The following is a 22906-nucleotide window of genomic DNA, read 5'->3' on the forward strand; positions in this document are numbered from 1 at the left end:
TGTTTGTGAAGTTATCCAGACCCAAAGAGAAGTTAGCTTATGTACACTTTCTGTAATATCAAAATAGTTTTATTGGTTTAAAATGAGTTCAGTATATTGCTGCGTTTTTACAGTTTCTGGGGGACAATACTTCAAATCATTTTTTTAAATCATATCTGTTATTAGCCTTAAGGGTCTGTTTTTGCAATGTGGTATGAATTCTGAGAGAAATGATTACAAGATAATAAATAAAGCAAGTATTGTGATTTATGACATTCAGACATCAGTTGGTTATGAAATCAAATATAACTTTAAGACAGTCCAACATGTTAAAAAAATAATAAAGCAAACAAATAAAAACCACCAACACTGTCTCACACAGGACTGGCACATTCAAAAGTTTGTTGGCATAGTGTTTTGTTGTTTCTGTCAAATTTCCTGAGCACTGAGGACTCCTTTTTTGTTAGATTTCCCGCATTCCTCTGAGCAATTGAAAAGAACACCTCAAAACATCCTCCATCAGGTACTTCACTGGCTCTTGAGTCTTCCTGACTGGCATTATCAAATTAGCCCGTGTCAGTTCATCTGACACTAAATCCATGTCCTGTCAAAGTACTCCATTGAAAAATTGACACACCTAACGAGTATGAACTTTTCAGACGGCTTTTCTGAAGCAAAAGAAGATCATAACAAGTAGGTTTACTCCTCTTTCCTTTTTTTCCAGAAATCTTCCAGAAATCCAGCACATATATATATATTTTTTTTTTTACCAGTAAGGGAACTTCATGTATTCTTTTTCTGAAACCTCATTGCAATAATAAATTAAATGATTTTGAGACTTAGGGCTGTACTATGCCCTTCACTAGGGCAAAGGTTACTGGAACATCTGCAAATGATCTGCTGTACACAAGTACTCATTAAATACACAAACCGTCTGTGTCAAAAGACAATTGCATGCCAGTGCAGGTTGGAATAGTTAATCTGTTTACAGATGACTCACACCATGGGGTGGTAGTCTCAGGTTAAGCGAGTACTCTAAAAAAGAGAGAAAGTGTTGCACTTGGCATGAAGCATCTATAATTGCCTTATAGATTTGATTTCACAAGTTTAAGCATGTAAAATAAGATCCATTAAAAAACAAATGAGAAATATTTCAAATATGTTACTGGTAATTGTGTGTGATATGTTTCCAATTGTATTCAGTACACTCACCTGCAGAAATGATGAAAAGACATCAGGAGGAATTGATATTTTCAGTACAGAGACACAAGAAAGCACATCTTATTTATGCAATGGTTTGTGTGTATCACATGGCTGATACCAACCAGAGAGTATCTACAGCATTGTACAGCAACAGACAGCACTACGTATAAAGGAGTGTGAGTTTGAGAGAGAATCTGAGTGAAACATCATACTAAGCTTTGAGTGACATGTATTGTGTACCTCTTTACTATTTACGTGTATTGTTATGAATAGCTTGTTACATCAGTATTTGTATGAAGTATGCCCGCAGGAAATAAACCTTATGCTCTAGCCATTTTGCATTTTGCTTGACCCTCTTTCCACATTCTAAAGCACAGAACAATTACCTTGTAAAGGAAATTTCTGAAAATGTGATGATAACCCACACTCAGTTCAGTCAGATTCCAAAAATCATCCTGGTGTGGGTTATCAAAGGTTTTCCAGGGCTGATCTCGGAATATTGGACATTCACAGCATTGGTTCGTTCTTGCTTTTGATGGGCTGGAGAAACACAGGTCTCCTCCTTCTGTGTGTTTATGGTTTTCACGTGTCAACCTTTCCATAGGTGCCCTCTGGAGGTCTGTAGAACTTTGGAAAAGCCATCAGCTGAAGCACGTTGAATGCATATTTTCTGCATTTAATATTCTTTTGCACGTTCTCAATCCGGCATCCTTCTCTGGTGCATAGAGGGGACAAAATAGCATCAAATCATAAAATAATACATACACAAAAAGGCAAACATTTACCATTATGTAAATACATGAGTGGAATGGCTAAAAATCAATTTGAAGAAATTGAAGACAACTTCTCCACCCATTGCCCAATAAAATGAGAGTCAGATTGGCATTTGATTTCAGTCAGCTTCACAGGCAAACATATGCACTTTGCATCTTTGGCGACCAAATATACTTTAAAAGCAGGTGTTGCATGCAGCATGTGGAAAGTCTCGAATCACAGATGTTAGCCCGTGTGGCCTGGTGATGGCCAGATAAAGTCCTGAAGAGTTTCACTTCAGTTGACACAAAACTGCAGCTTAGAATTAGATGTCGGTCATGGACAGGTAAATGGAGGTCAAAAGAGAAGGTTCACAGCAAGGCATTCCCTTGTCCTCCATCCACACATTACAAGATGCAACATAAAATTCTATGACACACCATAAAGCATGTTTTTATATAAATGTGTACATGAAACGTAAAAAGAATCCCTTATGTACAAAATGCCCCTGATATGTGTAAATTTGTATGACTCTACAGTGTTAAAACTCTAAAAATATCTTCTGCATTGCCCTGACTCAAAGGACAGCAGTCTGAAAGCCTCCATCCCAGCACACTCCAAGCCTGAATTGAAATGTAATCACTTGTTTTGTGGTCACACTCTTGCTCCTTATCAAATGATAGATGCTGTAATGCACGAGGCTGAGCCTTATGCTTGTTAAAAGTGGTTTTGGCTTCTACGCAGTACAAACCTATTACTCTGACACAGAGCAGTACATGCTATAAACTACAGTGCCACTATAAATATTCAGCTCAGTGGTTGACATTTGTAGTTGGAAAAAAATGACAGTGCTGTCCCCTTAACAGACTTTTGAAATGAATGATCTTCTAAACGACCAAGACAAAGTTCTCTCCAGCTTAAAGTTATGTACACGATCAAACCCACAAAAAAATCTGCACAGTAATTCTGGTATAACAAGCAGTTTATTGATATTTTGCAAGCAGAAAAACGAGACTTAAAATGAGCCACACGACCAGCAAGTGGGAGCTGACAAGCAGTAGAGCGACAGGGTAGAAGTGTCGGGAGGTCGGCTTGTTTTCAGCCACAGAGCCTGTCTCTGGGTCATCCCACTGACCACCTTCTCCCTGGGTGAGCCCACTGTTGAACGAGTCAAGAACAGACAGAACACCAGCGGGTTAGTAAAGAAGGAGGGGGTGGGGGGTGGGATCACCGACGCGGTGAACACTGATTGGCACGGCGATGGAGGCATGGATGGAGAAAGCATGGGTGGTCACTCTTACACGTATGTCCCGTAGTAAGCGGACAAAACCCTTCACTGTAGCACAATGTCCAGCAAGGGTATACTGTTAGGGCGATGCCGGGTGTGATCGCACAGGCAAGCTGGCCAGGGGGAGTGTAGGCTGGGTGATAACATGCAAGATCCATTCCCCACCTTGTTAAGTCTAAATCCCAATACGTTTTCTTCTTCATCTGTCATCCTCAGCTCTTGTAGCTGTGAGGTAAAGGTACTGAATTTTTGTGTGTTAATTTACACGCCGAACAGGATACGCACTGCTGATTTCCCTGAGATGATTTGTCTGGATGCCCTTAAGCACCCGCATTATCTAAACAATGAACTAAGGGACAAAAAATGCAGTGCTACAAACATCATCTCTAAAGAACAGGGTGGTCCTGTCAGGGTGCAATACATACAGACAATAAAGTTCACAATAACTGGAAGTGTGCCACGTCTACTCTCAGTACAACGGCCCAAGCCACTACAATGTTCCACCCTCACGTATTCACAACAAACACCAGAACATTCACAATTCCACCTGTGAAGTATCATTTAACCACAATGCTGACAAATTCATTTAATGTCCCCTCAACTACTTGCCCCATCGGTGTTAACCTTTTGGATTATTTAACATCAAAGGTGACAAAGAGGTACTTAATAACTACCAAATGATATGACAAAAATATTGTTTAATTCACAATATCTGTTTTTCAATGCTACCGTCCCTTAAGCAGAGGTCTACAAAAATTCCTTAACAGCATAGCTACATGACCAACCATCTGAATATGAAGTAGCAAGATGACACTATTTCCAGTTCATGTACTCTCACGCGGTGCCATAGGAAATGACTAATTATCATCCCAACTCATTCACATTTCCCAACTTACAGTAAATGGCAACAGCACATGCAATCAAATAGATCCAAATTTGATTTTTCAGTTTAGCATTCACCTAATGATTAGCATGTCCCTGTTGCAACTTCTACAATGTGTTTACTGTGTTACAAAATACATTTTTTTACAGGGTTTACTCTGAAGCCATTTATTAGCCAGTCTGTGATGCCACAATAAATGGATAGCAATGTCCCGCAGTAAAAATGCATGTTATGTATGTATGTAATGCATACCGCATTAATTCTACTGATACGTTGTTTCTAAATGACTAGTTACATATAAATCTGAATGAGATGACAATAAAATGGGGAAATAAAATGGCAACATAATACACCCCAGTAAATATGTACATCATTTATTTGTTTAAAGCTGTTGCACCAACGTGTGTAAAATAAATTATAACAATTACTCACTCACTATACATTATTTGAGTCACCAGTTCAATTGTAAGTTGTCCACACATTTGAAGCACCACATTTTCCATTGTATACCAATATTCTTTAATAATTAAAGGACCAGTGCTGTTGTCTCAGTTCTTCTCATTGCAAGTCTATAAGTTTGTTTACTTTATTATATTCTGATGGATGGTAAAGAGAATAATGAATAGTTTGAAATTGCCTATTTAAAATGAAAAAAAAAAACCTCATCTTTAAGCTCTCCTTGGCAGCTACCCAACAACTAATGAAAATGAATTTCATTGACACTTCTAATGAGAGTGTAGCAAAGGTGGAAAGCTTTAAATAAACACCTTTACAAGTTTTTCTTGCGTGCTCTGTGATTACTTAATCTACCATGTGTGATCCTTGGTCAATGCACAGTCAGTACACAGACTTGCTATCACAATTGCTAGCACGTGAACAGCTACCATTTGCCATTCATCCAATGAATACCAGCATATTTCATTGCTATTGGGCTAAAATGTGTGTGAAACTGGTAGAAATGAATTCCTGTTACAATCCTGCCGTTGGTACGGTCCACATCAAAGTAGCACCAGTGAAAGAAAACATTACCATTTGATGGATGGTGGTCCAATGCAAAAGTAACTATTATGGCTTGAACTGGGTCAGAGAGTTCCATAGAGACCATGGGGATAAAGGCAGACTGAGTGGTCCAAACAGCTCCATCACTGTTATAATCAATAGAAAACTTAATGCCCTTTAGATAGATACAGCTATTAAATACGCCCAGTCTTTACAGCTGAGCAAACACTGTGTGAGTCATTCTAATGTACACAGGGGACAATTCCCACACATGGACTATAATGGCTATAGTGAACATTTGTGCTACTACTCCTGCTCTAATGATGCCTAGCAGACCTGCAACATCACTCTGTAATGCGAGGCAAACAGATAGTCACTGGAGTGAAAACAGTAAAACTTTCAAAGTACTTTGCCTAACACTGAATGCCAAACACATACTGACGCCACAGATATTCTATTTATTATGACCAGATATTCAACCCTGCGTCCTTCATACTGAAAGTTCGGTAACACTTTACATTAAGGTTAGATTAGTTAAAACAAACTAATGCATCAGTTATCATCAGATATCAATTTTACCAAGCATAAATAGGTCTTATGTAGACTTGGTAATAATTAACGGATGCATAAACATGAATACTGTCCACTTTATGCAAATGTTCCTAGGTTGATGCCATACGCCATAAGAAGCTGTCATGGCACATTAATTCACCACTGAGGTGAATTAAACATTAGTAGTACCTGCTGTTTCTTTTACATGTAGTATTGCAACATGTATTTGATTCTGTGATCTAGAGACTGATATATAGCAGGACACTTGGCTTTCCTTGTCTGGTCAGGTTGCACAATTTAACTTGTGGTAGTGCTTGAACAGTGTTATGCTCACACTCACTGGTCTGGGAATGTTGTTAGCCTGGACCGACACTGTTGCTCATTCAACTTGAACGGATACACTTATGTTCTTTTCTGCTGGAAGTCGCTCTGGATAAGAGCGTCTGCTAAATGCATGTAATGTACTGTAATGTAATTAGGCATAAAGGTGTGAGTGGTTGCCACTTTCCTGTAAGTGTATAAAGAGGATGAATTCACACTGAAGTACCATCAGTTAATGCTTAACAAACTGTCATCACATATTAGTTAACCGTTGTAAAGGTGTGAAAGATAAGGAATACAAAAGTTCATTTTAACTAATGTAACCTTTATGTAAAGCGTTACCGAAGGTTCTGTCTCTACTATTGTTGAAACGCTGAGTGTACTGATTTGTTGGCTGGTAATCAACATTCTTGTGAGGGTGTGACCTGAAATGAAATATCCATAGCTACCAAAACAACACAGACAGCACCAGAACGTCCTGTTACTAACCACAACCTCATACTGGAGATGGGGGACAGAGGGGAAGCAGAAACTGAATATCTAGTCATAATATAGAGTATCGGTGCCGATATTGCTGGTACTGTTTCCCACCGCAATTCTGCAATTCGACTGACTTAAAGAAATTACAATGAGGTTTTATACTGCACTGCTACACAATGGGAATACTTAATAATAAAATCTTATTTGCATCATATGTATCTCTGCTTGATACATTTTACTGGGTGAGATTATTTGTTTTCTACCAGTTTCCCTTCCTGTTCCACTGGTGCACTAACCACACAAATTCTGTATTACATGTTTGTGTCCATAAACTGTACTGGCAAATTAGGATATAAATAAGAACTCCAACAGCACATGCAACACTAGTTGAATAAATATACAATACATTATGCTGTATCATGTGGTTTAAAATAGTAATATACACACACTTATGGTTTATGGATAAAGTAATGTAAAATGCATACAGTTTCTTTGGCCTTACAGTGGAAACAGGTTTCCTTACAGTGTCAGAACTGTGCAAAGCCACAATGTGCATGCACAGTAAAAAATAAAGCATAACACAACATGTCACAAGGTCAAGACTGATGAAACATCTTGACTCTCCCGTTTTATACAGATATGCTACCTTTAAGTTCTTTATGTAAGTTCTTTGTATAAAGCTAGTCCTTTTTACAATTTACATGTGCCATTTCTCTTAATATCAAGTAAACATAAAAAGTTCACATTTGCTTTTAGTCCAGTCAGCCACTGAGAACAAAACATCACATAATAACCTAAATATATTCAAACTTATTTTCATTTTATTGTTTACAATATAACGGCAAAATTTGATTTAACCATAGAAACATCAATATAATAATAGATGATTCTCTGTGTTCTGTCTGGGACACTATCAAAGTATGACGTGTGGGGGCAGTTCAGTGGTACTTGGCCAGAAGCAAAGCCAGACTTAAAATGAGCCACACGACCAGCAAGTGGGAGCTGACAAGCAGTAGAGCGACAGGGTAGAAGTGTCGGGAGGTCGGCTTGTTTTCAGCCGCAGAGCCTGTCTCTGGGTCATCCCACTGACCACCTTCTCCCTGGGTGAGCCCACTGTTGAACGAGTCAAGAACAGACAGAACACCAGCGGGTTAGTAAAGACTGGGGGTGCCCCCGGAGGGGGAGGGGGGCGGTGGGGGGAGGGGCCCCGAGAGGGCCCAGCGGGTGGGCGCACTGATGGAAGCATGGATGGAGAAGCACGCTGCAGGACAGTGGGGCCCGCATGCAGGCAGCCAGGTGCCGCGTGAAAGCTGAGGCTGGGTTCTGAGGAAGCAGTGGCCCGATCCCTCCCCCCCCCCGCTGTAACATCTGCTCAGCTACTATACAATATTAGTGGTTTAGAGCTTTGAAAAATTCATATATCTCTAAGCAGTGGTATTGTAAAGTATAAATTTCCCCTGAATGTTCAACAATTGTTTTAAAAGAGAGATGAACATACAGTTCCTGGCTCAAGGATATGTAGACCAGCAGTGGACTCACCAAGGGTTTATCCAGTTATGCCTGAACCACAGCTCTCATCCAGACATACAGTCAAGGGAGATTACCCCACAGCAATACTGTGCTAAAAAATGTACTGTACAGCAGAATGTTTTCAGAGTAACCTTTGAGAATAACTACACTGAAGTTGTAAAATTGTGGTTTATTGACTGGAGCTGCTGTCCACAATTGATTTCTACCTTTGCTGGAAAGAAGAATCATCTTTAATGAAATCATTCCATAACTAGGTGACTCACACTGAGATAGGAGTATCCTTTGATGTACAAGCACTAAAAACTGAAACTTGTGAATCTGAGCCTTGGATTGTACATAGTCTTTATCTTCCTGAGCCTTCCACCAAAAGCTAGCCAGCACAAGACCTTGACACTTGACTGTGTGACCATGCGGTCCCGCACCTATCTATTGATAGCACTGCATTCACCCAAAGGATATCACCACATGTCGTTTCACCAGCCCTCTTGCTTCTGCTTGCATCTGTGAGAGGGGTCTTGCACGTGTTCACAAATGCCATGTTTTTATTATTCATTTTAATCAACCTGCACCACTGGTAGGCGGGGAGAAGGTTTATGTGATCACCCATGTATCTATGTGTGTGTGTGTGTGTGTGTGTGTGAACTGTGACTGCCTGCGAACAAGATAACAAACAGGTCATGAAGAAAAGACTATGAACACATTTTAGGGTACTAAGAGTTAATGTCTTATACATAAGGTAATTTACAAACAGGCAACCTCATCTGGCACCAGAGTGAAAGGTCCTTCTATTTCATAGAGGAAATTAAGAGTAGAGGAAGTATGAGCTGAGTGCTGTTCTAGTTAACTAGTTAATGCCTCATTGTAAGATGAACTATAACAAGATGGATTGCTCCATTTTTGGTCCTATTTAAACGGCACATAACTCAGGATGGGATAATATCAATGTAAATATCAATGTCACACTTCAGCACCTTTTACATTTTTCTTTCCCATATACCACGCTGTTCGTATTGACTCGTCACAACTCTACACTTTCCGAATGCTGACTATTGAAAATCATCCATGAACTTCATGAACATTCATGAACATTCATGAACTCAGCTAGTCGCACTACTTAGCACAGCAGTAAATCAAAACCCCTGAAGTTTCTTTAGAGACCCTCTTGCTTGAGATTTCACATCCTTAACAATTCAGACAAGCTGCATCAGTGCATGGACACAAACAGAAAACGCCAATCCCTCGTACGTAACTGATGGAGAGAAAAAAAACACACACACACACACACACACACACACACACACACACACAAAGCATTTCCAGATGGTGGAGATTAGGATGGAGGTGGAGGCTGTGGAAAATGAAGCTGCTTGCTGAGGTGCACCAGACCATGCGTGGGATGTTCTCACAAGCACCTTCATTGAGCTCTGGCTGTTTCATGTGCAGTGCAAGTGACCCTCTGTGGGCCATGCCGCCGACTACCACTGTCTGTCATGAAACCTGGATTAGCTGATGTGCAGATGAGAGAAGGTGACAACAGAGGGAAAGAGCGTACCTCCGCATGCAGTCCAAGGCGCGGACAAAGTAATCCTTGTTGAGCTCGTGCTCATCTCGGAGCAGAGCACATTGTTCCAGTGTTACAGACATGGACGTCCTGTCTTTGGCACTTTTACAGCTGGTGAACCTGATGCCGTTCAATCTTCGGCAGATCTGGGTTTGAGAGACAAAGACTTCTGTTAACGCACAAATTAAAAACAGACTCACCAAAGAAAAACCTGTTGTCTCTGTACAGTGTTTCTTAAATATAGAATAGAACAACAATTATTCTTGCTGATGAAAGAAATTCTCAAAAATTTTTCACATTTGTTTATACTACTGTTATGTGTATTTTAACGGATCTATAAGTGTTAGATCCTACTTCATAGTTTCAGGGATGTAAAGAATTGAATACAGTTATATAAGGAATTAAATCCAGTTATAATTAATAACTCATAACTCGTGTTTTTGTTCAGCACTTTGGAAAAACTCAGCGTTTTGGAAAAACTCAAAACACGTTCTGAAATATTTCAAATATATGGCATATATGAACTAAAGAAAATCTAAGAGAGGGGCATATGAACAAGCCATTCCTCAAGAAGAGTGATTTCGGAAGATAACAAAAGGTTATAAGAGAATGTGCAGTGAGCAATGTTGGTGAGCAGTTCAACGAGAAAGAACAAGAGTATGAAAAGATGAAAGAGATAATCTACCGGTACCAGAATCTCTCGGGAAGAGGGGATATGAGGAATGTTTTGACTGGAGAGATTAGTAGATTTATGACATCAGTAATAACCTTATGAGAGAGAACTGCATAAGAGGGAAGGCCAGCAAGGGGGACTTTAAATAATTAAATCAAGAAATTATTGTACTTGAACAAGACAATATTATAAGTGTACAGATTCTGATAATGCACAAAAGTAAGTGGAATAGTAATGTTGAGAGTATGACAAGAGGTGGCCCCCTGATTCTTAGCAGTGGGAGAGAAGGAAGCCATGATAGACCCCAGAGGTACACTGCAGAGAGGTCAAGAGGCAACATGAAGCAGCCGGTGGGACAGAAGTAGCGGTGTTTTTGATAAAGACAAAGGAGGAAGTAGCCTGTCAAAATGACACATAAGTTGTCTCCTGCAAATGTAAGCAATCAGTAAAAGATGTCCTTTGTTGCATGAAGCAAGGAGGAAGAGCTTCTGGTTTTCATCACAACCGCACTAAGACCTGTACCAGACGTAATAGCTACTTGGACATGAAAATCACAAGAGAAAAGAGAACTACTGATTTTCTTACGTTAGAGACCTATCGACGGCAGGAGGGTATTTAAACATGTGAAGCTGGATCACATTTCCACCTAGTGACCAGGTGCTAGTTTTGTTTAAGCTAACTAGTAGGCACACTGGTTGCTTGCTGCAATTTCTTTTACATGTTATCCATTTGTATAGGTGGAAATTTACTGCAATAAGTCTGCATTAAGTACCTTGCCCAAGAGTACAACAGCAGTGCCCCAGTGGGGAATCAAACTGGCAACCTGCTCCTTACCACTATGCTACACTGCCACCCTTCCATAGCTGCCTCTCCTCAAAGGTGGTGTAAGGAGAAGCTGTTTATTTTTCACCCTGACCAATGTCTGCCAGGGATACTGAACTACATGAAAACGTGACCAACAGAAACAACATTGTTGAGACCAGGAAACTTTATGTCTTATGAGAAAGGTAAGCAGAAAAACAAGTATGATGAGTACTAAAGATTCCTACAATAGCTACTGTATGCAAAAGCAGAAAGAAGATGTTAAGATATGTACCTGTCACATATTTTTTGACTTTTGTTATTAAAAGCAAACAAAAATGTCACTTTGACTTATGTTTAGTGCTTTCTACTGACCTGTTTATTTCTAAATGCAAATTATTGATTCCTAAAGAATTCTTTGAATAAATAGTTCACAATTTCCTCCCTCTGGTTTGCATCCAAATTTAAGATCAAAGGGACCTGTGCTCTTTCGGTTTGTGACAGCACCCTTGTGTTCTCTGTGTGCCTAGAATGTGGGTCAAAGTTACATAAATTCCTCAATATGGGTGGACGACTTCCTTCGCTTAGGAAACATACCAGGCCACCCAACCACAGCGTCTGGCAGCAACCCATTTATGTAAACCAATCAAACGTCTGCTCTCTGTGTGAGAAGTGTTTACGAAAATGATTATGGTACATTGTGTAAAGCGTCTGGTGAAAGAAAGAGAAAGTATGCTCAAGCCCGGGAATGACAGCCTTGTTTTCTTAAGGGGAGAGTCATGCATTATTGTGACATTACTGCTGTTTTCACGTAAACACGTGAAGAAAAACAAAGGCGAACAGAAGTTTCCTGTTTTTGGAACCCTTGTCATAACTCCAGGCAGCACGACGGCATATGGCAAGCTTCACATCAGAGACAAGGCTGTCGCGGATGTTTCTGGTCTTCCTGTGTGCTCCCTCCTCTCGCTAATCTCACCTCATCAGAACAAAACGTGCCTTACCGTTCCAGCGAGCCACAGTATCTCCACATTCTTTCGTTTCTTGGTCACTATATTTTGTCCAAGAGTTTCAAGTAATTCTTTCAAGTCGGTTTGTGTTTGGAAACAAGGTAAATCTGAGAAAAAAGAGAAATGTACATATAAAATGCACATATAAATAACATACATTTAAATATGGGACATTTATTTGCAGAAGGATTAAATAATAATCAAGAACAGAAACAATTCAATTACTTTATTAAATTACCTTCAGCTTGACTGCATGTGGCATTTCATCAATGTTAAGGCATCACCTTTGTGTTAGTTACAACTGAGACGCGCAGGTTAAGACTGCATTGTGTGCTGGTAATACAACCACTCTAGGTGCAGTGCAATGCAACAAAGTTGATAAAGAAGGTTGTAGCATCATATATTAAGCACCTGTCCTTAAAAAACATACATACTGTGCATTCAGAAGAAATGTGAGATGAACTGTGAATTTCTGGAAAGAATCGTGCTATTGCATTCGAAAGGCAAAGCAGACCCAACACACTAAATCAGGTCACACAGATAACACTTTGCAGTAGGTTTGATTCCCCTCCCGAATATTCTGTATTGGTACATGGTGACATCATAGGTAAGCACACAACTGGTGTGTTTCATACTGGAGAAGACTTACATTGCAATGGGACTTTATCACTTAAGGACTTGTAATAGCCATCTAAAATCTCAAAGTTTTTCTGGTTTATCCTCTCCTGCGAGGATATGTCACCAAACCTGTACGAAGACAAAGGAAGCTGATGCTTTATTCAAAAACCTGTTCATAGTAATCAGTAAATTACACTTTATCCTCCAGCTGCACTATGGTAGTTAGCAGGCAGGGTTATACAGTGAAACAGCAATACATGCCAAACACAGCTGACCACAGACCTATTGCCCCATGTCACCACAAGAACACCCCCCATCATGTGATTGAAAGCAAATGGTCACCTGATTGTGTATACCTTTGCCCTGCTTCTCTGAATAAATAAGCAACAAAGCTGTGCTGTGTGTAAAAAAATGGCTGTAAATTAATTGGGTCCTTTATTTCTAAATCAGATGAGTTTAAATTAATTCCTCTGTTCAGTGTGATGCCAATGACATCAGGAAGTATTAGGAGGGATAGAAGGAACTAAGTGGGTCTGAGCAGGACACATTGTGGAGACCCCTTGTCTTGTTTTAAATGGGTAAAATCAGCTACTTCGTACCTCTCAGCCAGCGTCTGCTGTTGATTTATCCCAACGTTAAAGAGCACAGGATACACCTGTAATGGCTTGCCTTCTTTGATCTCCTCTGGTAATACCTGAAACACCTCACTTGGCAAGGGCACTTCGACAGTGTAATAGTCCCTGGGCATGAAGAAAAAGAGACATTTAATCTATGCGAACAAAGAATTAAAGCCACTACATGTTTTCTTTAATGCCTTGGACCAGTGTTCTCAAAGGAAGTTAATGGTGTGTAGATGACAGAAGACCCCTTCTGTGGTATTTAATTTTGTGGTACTCTTGTCTGCCATGCACCCATTCGCTTGGCTTTGCGGTATTGCTGAATAAGCCACGTTCATGCAGGCCCCAGTGAAAACATACGCTCTGAACGCTCATTCAAATCGCCATAGAGTAGGGAGCCCTCATTTGATTTGGTCTCTGCTGTAATTCAATACAGAATCACTCTAAGTGAGTATCAGTCTTCATCAGTGTTAGCAGACACGTCTAATGGAAACAACCTCAGGCTGAGTTTATTGTGGTGATGATTAGGACCGTGGAGGTAATGTACACATCTAATCCATCTTATATCATGGATACTCTATGGATGCACATCAATGCTTCATTTAATGGACATACTGTGGATGTATGACTCATACATTAGACTGTACAATGGATGTACAAATGCGCAGAAACGACTCTATCTGACCTTTCGTGGAAATGACCCTTGGTAATGGGATGTTTTATTACTGTTGTGGAAATCTAGTTATATCAATATCATGTTCAAGTGTGCAATCGACTGTAAGTGTCATATCTGTTCAGCTGATAACTTTGGCACACCCCAAACATTCTCGTAGACAATATAATACTTTTATTGCTACTGAAATCCTGATGGTCTTTGCACTGATCACAGTAACCACTGCACTTAAACAGAGCAAGGTAAGCTATTTCAGCTACTTAAGATAAGCTTCTCAGAAAGTGCTACTTGTTTTTATTTCTTAAATCAACATTTTAAAAATGTTGCACATACCACTTACATTTAAGGATCAAATGCATACCAGAGTCACGAGTCAGATTGTCAAAGGAAACTTCACTTTATGCACATTCACAGTTGAGCTAACAGGATTTTATTTGCAAATATTGACGACAGCTTTGGTAACACATGGACAGACTCTGAAGATCCTGTCACAACAATAACAACATACAATTCGTTATGATACATTATAGTAAATTGATCTGCAGTTGGTGGTTTCAGCCATTTAAGTATACTGCATAGGAGCTCCTCTACTGATAGCCTGCTGTTTTTAGGAAGGATAATGGTCAACAGTGGATGGCAGTGTAGCATAGTGGTACAGAGCAGGTCTCATAACTGAAAGGTTGCCAGTTTGATTCCCCACTAAGGCACTGCTGTTCTACCCTCGGGCAAGGTACTGAACACAGAATTGCCTCAGTAAATATCCCTTTATAAATGGGTAACATATAAAAAAAAACTGTAACCTATATAAGTTGCTCTGAATAAGAGAGCCTGCTAAATGCTAATAATGTAATGTAATAGTGGGACTTACCTTCTGCCGCTAACAATCGGCTGGAGATCTCCTGGGTCGTCAGACTTGGCCTCTGTGATCTTAAATGTCACTCTTTGCAAATCTGAAATCCCAACTTCCATATCTTCCAGCATTCCAATCTCTTCACCTGGACAGCAGAGCAGAGACACCACTCAGTGCTAATGCAGTCCTAGGGTTCACTTGTTCCTTCTACTAAAATTGTTCTGAACGACGACCAAAAATGACAGTTAAACTGTTGTCACCTTGCCAGCTGCACATCTAAAAAATATATCAGCAATGCAGCTGCGTTTTACACTGTAATTTGTGGTGGGATGGTATTTAGATATTAGATAGAGCCAAGAGCAAAAGCACTGTTGTCAGGATGAGATCATCATTTAGCGCAATTCCCCAAAGAATACCAACCCTCCAAGACTTCCTGGGTGTATTCCCTTAGCAGAACAGTATTTGAAAAGCCTGCATGAAATGTGCACTAAGGGATTACTTACATTATTCTATGAAAAATATAATTCCTGCAAAAAAGACACACGACCTCAAAAAAGTAAGATGTTGCTTTCATTAACAACACTGTCCCTGCTCTGCTGCTATGTAAGTCAATTATATTTGCGCAATCTTTTATCTCTCTTCAGAGAGTTACGCAAAGGAGGATAAGGGTTTCCGTGCAGGTGCTGTACTCACTGTACGTGCTGAGCAGGCTTTCGAACTGGGCTATCAGTCCGACGAGGTGAAGCTGCTGCAGGAAGCCCTTGTCCTCCACTCCCGCGTACAGCTTCATGACGAACCCGCAAGCCAGGGCGGCGAGCTGGAGGCGACGCATGAGTGAGACAACAGGTACAGACAGTAGGGGAAGAGCCAACAGCTCAATCTTCGTATCTGGGCCTCAAGGGCTTCTCTTTCGTCAGACCATCATCATTATCGAGACGCGTTGATGGGAGAAGGGGAATCAATCCCCTTGCTTGATGGCTGAATACGCACTCAGGTTTATGGCCTGCTACTGTCCCGGCTCATAATGTACAAACGTTTAATACCATAAAATAAAGCATTCCAAATAACTTGATCTCTGTGGGCCCTGTGACAGGGCGGCTGTGGCACTGAACTTGAGACAGATCTCTCATTTCAAATGCGGAGCAGAGTAAATGTGTCCTGTCCTTCCCCCTTATTGCTTAACTCAGTGCCAGAGCAATGAGTTCATTCTGGGATCATTTACGCTGTCTGGTAGGAACAGGGTCGTGATGAAAACAAGTTCGCCAATTGAACCAGCAGGGCAAAGCTAACAAGATTTATAGCTCATAAAGTATCTTGTGTCACAGATCCCCTAACATGGTACATGAGCTGTTTACACGGCAATTACCGTAATTGATGAGTATCCTCTTATAAAATGTGCTCAATGCATTTCCCACAACATGTAACTTTACAGTGATACACATTCATTTGCATGAAACCAGGCCAATTTGAGACGAATTTAGACAAATGCAGCATACACTCATTTTTCTTGCTCACCTGCTGGAGGTTTATGACCAGTGATTAATGATAAACCAAGGGAGAAGACACTTACTGCCTGACTGAAGACTATGTCTCTCCTCTGCCTGAGAAAGAGGCCTTGTGGGATACTGCATGCCGCCTCTTGCAAGAGGACGAATGTCATTGATTTCGTGGCACGATCCACAACTTCTGTTACGCAGTCCTTCAGCGTGACCACTAGGGGGTATATCTGCTCCTGCCAGTCCCCTGAAGAGTGAAGGGAAAGAAAATGTTGGTGCAAATTTCCACTCAGACATTTCATAACATCATACAAACACACAAAACATGGACTTAAAAGAAACATATCTTTAAATCTATGTCCAGATGCACGGTAAGAGAAAACAGTTCAGTTTCACCAAGGAAGACATTTTTAGTTTTTCTGAAATGTTGTCTCACATGCACAATGCAAGGATATGCCTCATGCCAGTTCTGCTCAGCAGTCATATCTGCCTTTAGCAAATTCCTGTAGATCAATGAATCTGCATGGTATGTATATTTCTGTTGACAGCTTTTTGCTGAGTCAGGCATACTGGACAGGATGTCCCCGGACAATTCCATCACATGGCTGTTACACCAATCCATGACTTTGAAAGCTGAGAACAGAAAAGAGCAACCCTGGCCTCCATTTATGAGGCTATCATGTGACCAATGGAAGATTTCAATTAACCTTCTAACATCAGGGTGAAGAATCCAAATACATAATCCAAATCCAAATCCAAATGCATGCAAATGCTGTGCATATCAGTGCACATCTTTCATTATGTTGTGACATTTTTCTTAGGTTTTATTGAATAATCAAACAATGATCTAGGTTTGACATCACTTAATAGTTGCATACTGTCAGTCCTTTCTGGTAAGAATTTCCTCTTAGGGGAAGGTTTGTGCTCAAGGAAAGAGAAACTGTAACTATTTAACTGTTAGAAGCTTTCCTAGTTGTTGCTAATTGTCATAGCCCCAATTACAATTCAGAATCAGTAATGAATTGTAATTGGGTCTATGGTCATAAACTTTCACATGACAAATGTGTGTCATAACCATAAAATGAAGAAAAATATCCTCCTTTGTACTTTTCATCAGCATTAACACACCTCTGTCAACACATTTCTTTTTAGAAATGTTTTATATCATAAACGGTAACAATAAGTGTTATGATCCGTTAGCAGTGTTCTATAGGTCAAATTCATCTGTGAAATGTACTTCCTAATGTTTGTTTCTACGTAAATAAACATGCTCTTAGTAGCAGCAAAACACCCATTAAAAAAGGAGGACACAAACGGTCATCAACACAATAAGGGAACATACTAAACAGCAGGGGGCAGTGTTCCACTCATGTACAACTTTCAGCACCTCAACAGCATTATGCAGCATGCTTCTGGTAGCAAGTTAAAACACGAATATAAAATGGTTCCGCCAGAGTCACTGGAGCAATGTCCTAGTTCCCTAACTGCCTTTGAAAGAACCCTTTTTACTGTAGCAAACATACAGGCTTGACAGTTCAACATAAGTATATCAAACTGGACTGGCTGAGCTCTTGTTCCCCCTCTGAGCCATGACTGCATTAATAAGAAGAAAAAAAGATTTTCCCCGACAAAAAGTAATAAAATAAAATAAAATAAAATTCCCCAGAGACTTCAAATTTAATCAGACCAATCCAATAATGAAAAGAAATACGGAAACCATTCAATCTGGACTTGTCAGAAAGGAACCTCCTCCTTCACAATCACAGGCCAGTTTGCGCACTTCGGATGAATGTGCTATAACCCATCATTATTCACACAGTGTTTCCAGTGAATGGATGAATGATTGCTTTTCTCTGCCATCCATCTCAATGAAAACGCTGCCCCCCCAGGGGATTGAGGTCTTCTTATCTGTCTTAATGTTTGCACACAATACTCCCCCCCCAAACACACCTTTATGTTAGAGCCTGCTCATGAAAACGTCCATCTCTGATGCTCTATATTCATAAGCTGTCACCTCTTCATTTGAAACAAGGTTGACTTAGAGCGAGCTGGCTATAATGACTTCTGTTTGTCAAAGCTGGGGCACAGCAGGAGCTGACTGCACAGGGGGAAAAAAAAAGTTGGGAACTTGCGATCAGTAATGATTGGCCTGCTGAACCATGCAAACGTCACAGTGAGACAGCCAGGTCGTTACTGTGAAAGAAAGGGGATGTTCTGTTAACCTGCCTGGTTGGCTTAAGTTTCAGTAAATAATGTTTCCATCTTTTTGATTGCACACTTCGGTGAAATAATTTTACAGTATGTTCCCATTTTAGTAAATGGAAAATCTAAAATTCAGTGACACTGTATAGGTAAAAGGTGAATTTCATAATGCACAGAAATTAATATAACAAATTAAATATTTTAAAACCAAGTCTTGCTCCCTGTGTGTGTTTCAATTGAGTTTTTGGGTAGCTACATGCTTACCCTTAGAATGAGAGGTCATTCATCAGTCATCATATTAAGCATTGTTTCAACCCACACTGAATGAGTGAAACACATTCAATGTACTCTCCATTGTTTTGCAATGTAGGGTATACATGGCTGTATATTTTGCAGTTCTCATGCTAATTCCCCATTATATACCTGAAAAAGTATTGTGCAGTGATAATTCCAGATGCTAGTTTGCCAAGCCATGCTGCAATGTTATTTCTGTGCACATCTGCTTTTTTCAATTAGAATTACTGTAGCTAACCTGCCAGCCATTTGTTATTTCGAATCTAACCGGTAAAGCATTGGGGGATACCAAGAAGTTTGAAGCCAATTAATTCAGGTCTCATGTTTATTATGAGAGATGAATTCTAAATCACTGCCTACTCCCTTCAACCAACAAAACTAATCTCTGCTAAGTATGCAGCATTTCACATGACCTCTGAACAGCATTCAGCATGTCACATGACCTCTGATCAGCATTCAGCATTTCACATGACCTCTGATCAGCATTCACCATGTCACATGACCTCTGATCAGCATTCAGCATGACACATCACCTCTGATTGTGTGCACCTCTGACATGGTGTAGCTGAATATCATAGGGGTAGCTGAGGGGAATACACAGTACAGATTCTCTCACAGACTGGACATTGCCTACCGGGACTATGGGAGGTGATGACATCTGCCAGGGTCTGCTCTGACGACGGCTCCTGGTTGTTGTTGTCATGCTCCTGCAGTCTGTCCACCATGGCTATGATGCAATTCAGACTCTTGGCCACATTAGCCCACACCCTATCCTGGAATTCACGAAAAATTCAAGCAGTCAAGCCCTTCTCTTTGATACCTGTGTAACATCTGAGCAGGTCTTGTGGCTTGTGTGTGCAGTGGGGAATTCAGTTTAACCAAACATCAATCTATAATTCAACCTCAGGTTTCAATCTACAACTGAATTACACCAACAATGGAGCCACACAAAAGAACTGCATGCAGTTGGTGTGTGACTTATCTCCACAACACAAAATTAAAAGTTACACATACAGTACGTGCACGTCCACTTGCAACATAGGCCTACCATTAAAATGACTGATATTGATAAGAAGCAAAGTTACAGTAAAAACATCAGGCCACACTGCCTCAGAGCTCTACTAGACTGTTGGATACCATTTATGCAAATATCATAGTTACACTGTACACGTTGGAACAATTTGTCTTCATCCTGACATAATCTTTCTCCTTAAGCAGCAGATGTCTTTGTGTTGAACTCAGAATTAAATAAATTCTCTTTTTCAGTACAATGAATTTATTCATATTGTATCTGTGCTGGAGATCTACATAGTATGGCTCATCCTAGCAATTATATATGAAATGATACTTGCATACTAGATTAAAACTAGTGCTGTCATTGTAATTAATGATACATATGAGAAGAAGAAGAAGAAGATGAAGAAGAAGGATGGTTTTGAAGTACTTCAAATACAGAATATGGAAATGTCAGCATTTTTGCAATGGTACTATTGGTCTTTATAGCATACAATATTGTTGGAGTTGTAAATGGTGTTATAGGAAGTAACATGCAAGCATATACATCTTTCTGGAGGGTCATTTGTGGTACATTATACCAAAAGAAAAGTTGTATTATTCCCTCACAGGTTGATACTTGACGCTTTCATGTAAGAGATTTCAAAAACAGGGGCACACCTGTCTCAGGGTATTATGTCAGCGTAATAGCCTTTTTGTTAGGACTTGCAAAGGTTGCAGTATAAAGATATACTCTTATAAGCAACATACACATATCATATATCAAGTGTGGTTTATTACATTAATAATAGAATGTCAAGCAGCCTGATGCTTTTAAAGACAACATTCTCTTCAGATGGTACGATAAAATAACACAGGGTCAAGTTACACAAATGAATTAAGTAAACATTGGCTAGCACTTCTTTGGGATAATATTTCAGTTTATGCAAGGTAATGTAGCCGAAACTAACTGGGCTTCATTTTAATGTCATTAATTCTAATTATAGATGTATTTTTCGAAGAGAATAAGTTGTTTGCACATGTGGGTAACTTGATTTTTTTGTACACAGAAAGTGTTGTTTTCTGTGGAGGCATAGTATAATTTTGTACTGATAAGGGTTAGAATGACAGTACACATACAACCTGATGTAGTGTAATGGAAGAGAATGATGACACTATTACTTGTCAGTGAAGCTACCTCTATGTTCTGTACGCACAGAGATGGAACAGGGAAAAATGTTTGTAAGTATTCAGACCCCTGTTGTGGTTATTTCTGTAGCAAACCCTGAAAAGGCCCTATTGTTTAGGTATGGGGTCTGCCTTGCCAGTAACTTGGCTAATGGCATAGCTGCCATGGCAGTGATAGAGGTGGGGAGCACAGGGATAGGGGGCGAAGGACTTGCCCACTCCTCCTCGTCGTATTCCGAGTGGTGGGGGATGGAGTCTTGGCGCTTCAGCGGGGCCGGCCCGTCCTCCTTGGGCCGCGCCTCGTTCTCCTCCACGTTGTTGCACACGCCGGACTTGCTCTTGCTCACGTAGCCCGGCCGCGCGGTATGCAGAGCCAGCAGGGCGTTCTTCACCAGCTCGTCTTTCAGGGCGTGCACGAACTGTTCCGTCTGCAAAAGGGGGGGGGTACTTCAGTCACTCACGCCCGCACAACAAACAATTCAATTAGTCTGAGGCGTGCCGCAGCCTCTGAGAGCTTCGCCTTTGATTTGAATTTCAGAAGCTGCTGTACGCTGATGATCTTTGTGAGAGCCCTTTGCCGTGTGGTGGAGGAGTGCTTGAAATTAAAATTGTGCCAGGGTTTCAGGCAAAACACGCACATGTGCGTGCGCGCACACGCACACACACAGACACACACACACAGACACACTTCTATATACACACTCTTACAGAGCATACACATAAACACTTCTGAACTGCTGAATTAGGAGCTTTGTGCAGATGTGCTACCAGCTCTTACACACAAAAGGGCATTTCATGGATATGATCTGACATGCTCGTTGTCTGCTTGGTTTGGATTTCAACTGTAAACTTGGCTTGAATAAACACATTTACCGTGTAGCTGTATCAGCCTGTCTGATCCCTGCTGCCTGTACCAGGAACCCCCTCTTTCCCAAGTACTTGTGCTATTTGAATGAGACCACCAGGACATTGATCTGTGCTACAGTGCAGATTACACACCTGTCCCTGTCTGTAACCGACTTCAACCACAGACTGCTAACACAGCAGCCTATGACTCCGTCTTATCCTGGGGGGGGTTGCTCTCTGCTGTCTCTGTCTGCACCTTGTCCCTCCCACTACAGAAAGTAAGCAACTTAAAAGTGCACTGAGCATTCGTCAGGTTCTGCATTTCCCCCCAACTGCCTCCTGTTCCTGAGGCCAACGCGGCTTTTCCCAGTGTGCCACTGCCAAACTTCGGCTTCGTCCTCAGCTTCCTGTTTCAGTGCAATTAAAGGCCCGCGCTTATCTTCCTAGCATAATTTTTCAGCCCATTGATTATTCATGGCATTTTCCAGTACGAGTGAACAAAGCACTGAAATGTATTTCACAGGTCCTGGTTAATTTCTTTATGTCTCCTTACTGCAAGCATAAAAAAGCAAGGGATCTGGACCTCTTCCTGACATTTCTCTCCCAGCCAGGTTCTTGTCTCTCCAACTCCAGCTGAGCAAGAGAGACTTACCTTTTTTATTCTAATTCCATTAAGTTATATTACCGACATTGTAAAACATTCCAGAGTACAGAAAAAATGTGTCTTTAGTTCATGCTAATCACAATACGGACCTGCTAATGAGTATTAGGTTGCTTCTTGTGAGCTAGACTGCCAGACAGGGTACAAACTCCTCCTTGACTCCAATAGCCTGTTTAGCCTTTAGCCCGTTTTATGCATTTTCGATGCTGCACCACGACGGCACGCTGTTTTCAGGCTTCCCACAATGCAAAGTGTTCTAGATTGATTTGGAGCCGGGGGCTGAGGAAGCAGGGCCTGCAGCACAGGACATTACCGCAGATGATCCGCCTGCAGTGTCCTTGATTTATGTGGTGGCGGGAGGACGCTGCAGGTCACTGTCTTTTTACCATTCGCCAGACGGACCAGCGGTCCGAAGAGAAACAACTATATCTGTCTTAC

General features: G+C 40.7%; 1 protein-coding gene across 7 annotated transcripts in view; it reads right to left on the reverse strand.

The window, feature by feature from the left end:
* inpp4b (inositol polyphosphate-4-phosphatase type II B) overlaps nt 1-22906 on the reverse strand; it is a 141257-nt gene continuing 118351 nt past the window's right edge. For 6 of the 7 annotated variants that reach the window (XM_036551008.1, XM_036551009.1, XM_036551011.1 and 3 more), the window contains 10 exons: nt 21177-21389; nt 19415-19553; nt 16359-16531; nt 15482-15605; nt 14807-14933; nt 13248-13388; nt 12680-12777; nt 12025-12137; nt 9541-9695; nt 7369-7571 (listed from right to left, as the gene is read on the reverse strand). In XM_036551008.1, the coding sequence (XP_036406901.1) occupies nt 7397-7571; nt 9541-9695; nt 12025-12137; nt 12680-12777; nt 13248-13388; nt 14807-14933; nt 15482-15605; nt 16359-16531; nt 19415-19553; nt 21177-21389 (1458 nt within the window). In that variant the 3' untranslated portion in view covers nt 7369-7396. Of the gene's footprint in view, nt 1898-7368; nt 7572-9540; nt 9696-12024; nt 12138-12679; nt 12778-13247; nt 13389-14806; nt 14934-15481; nt 15606-16358; nt 16532-19414; nt 19554-21176; nt 21390-22906 lie in introns of those variants that run through there. The other variant, XM_036551010.1, reaches the window with a different exon arrangement.

The sequence above is a fragment of the Megalops cyprinoides genome, chromosome 18 (genome assembly GCF_013368585.1).
Source record: "Megalops cyprinoides isolate fMegCyp1 chromosome 18, fMegCyp1.pri, whole genome shotgun sequence".
Classification (NCBI taxonomy): domain Eukaryota; kingdom Metazoa; phylum Chordata; class Actinopteri; order Elopiformes; family Megalopidae; genus Megalops; species Megalops cyprinoides.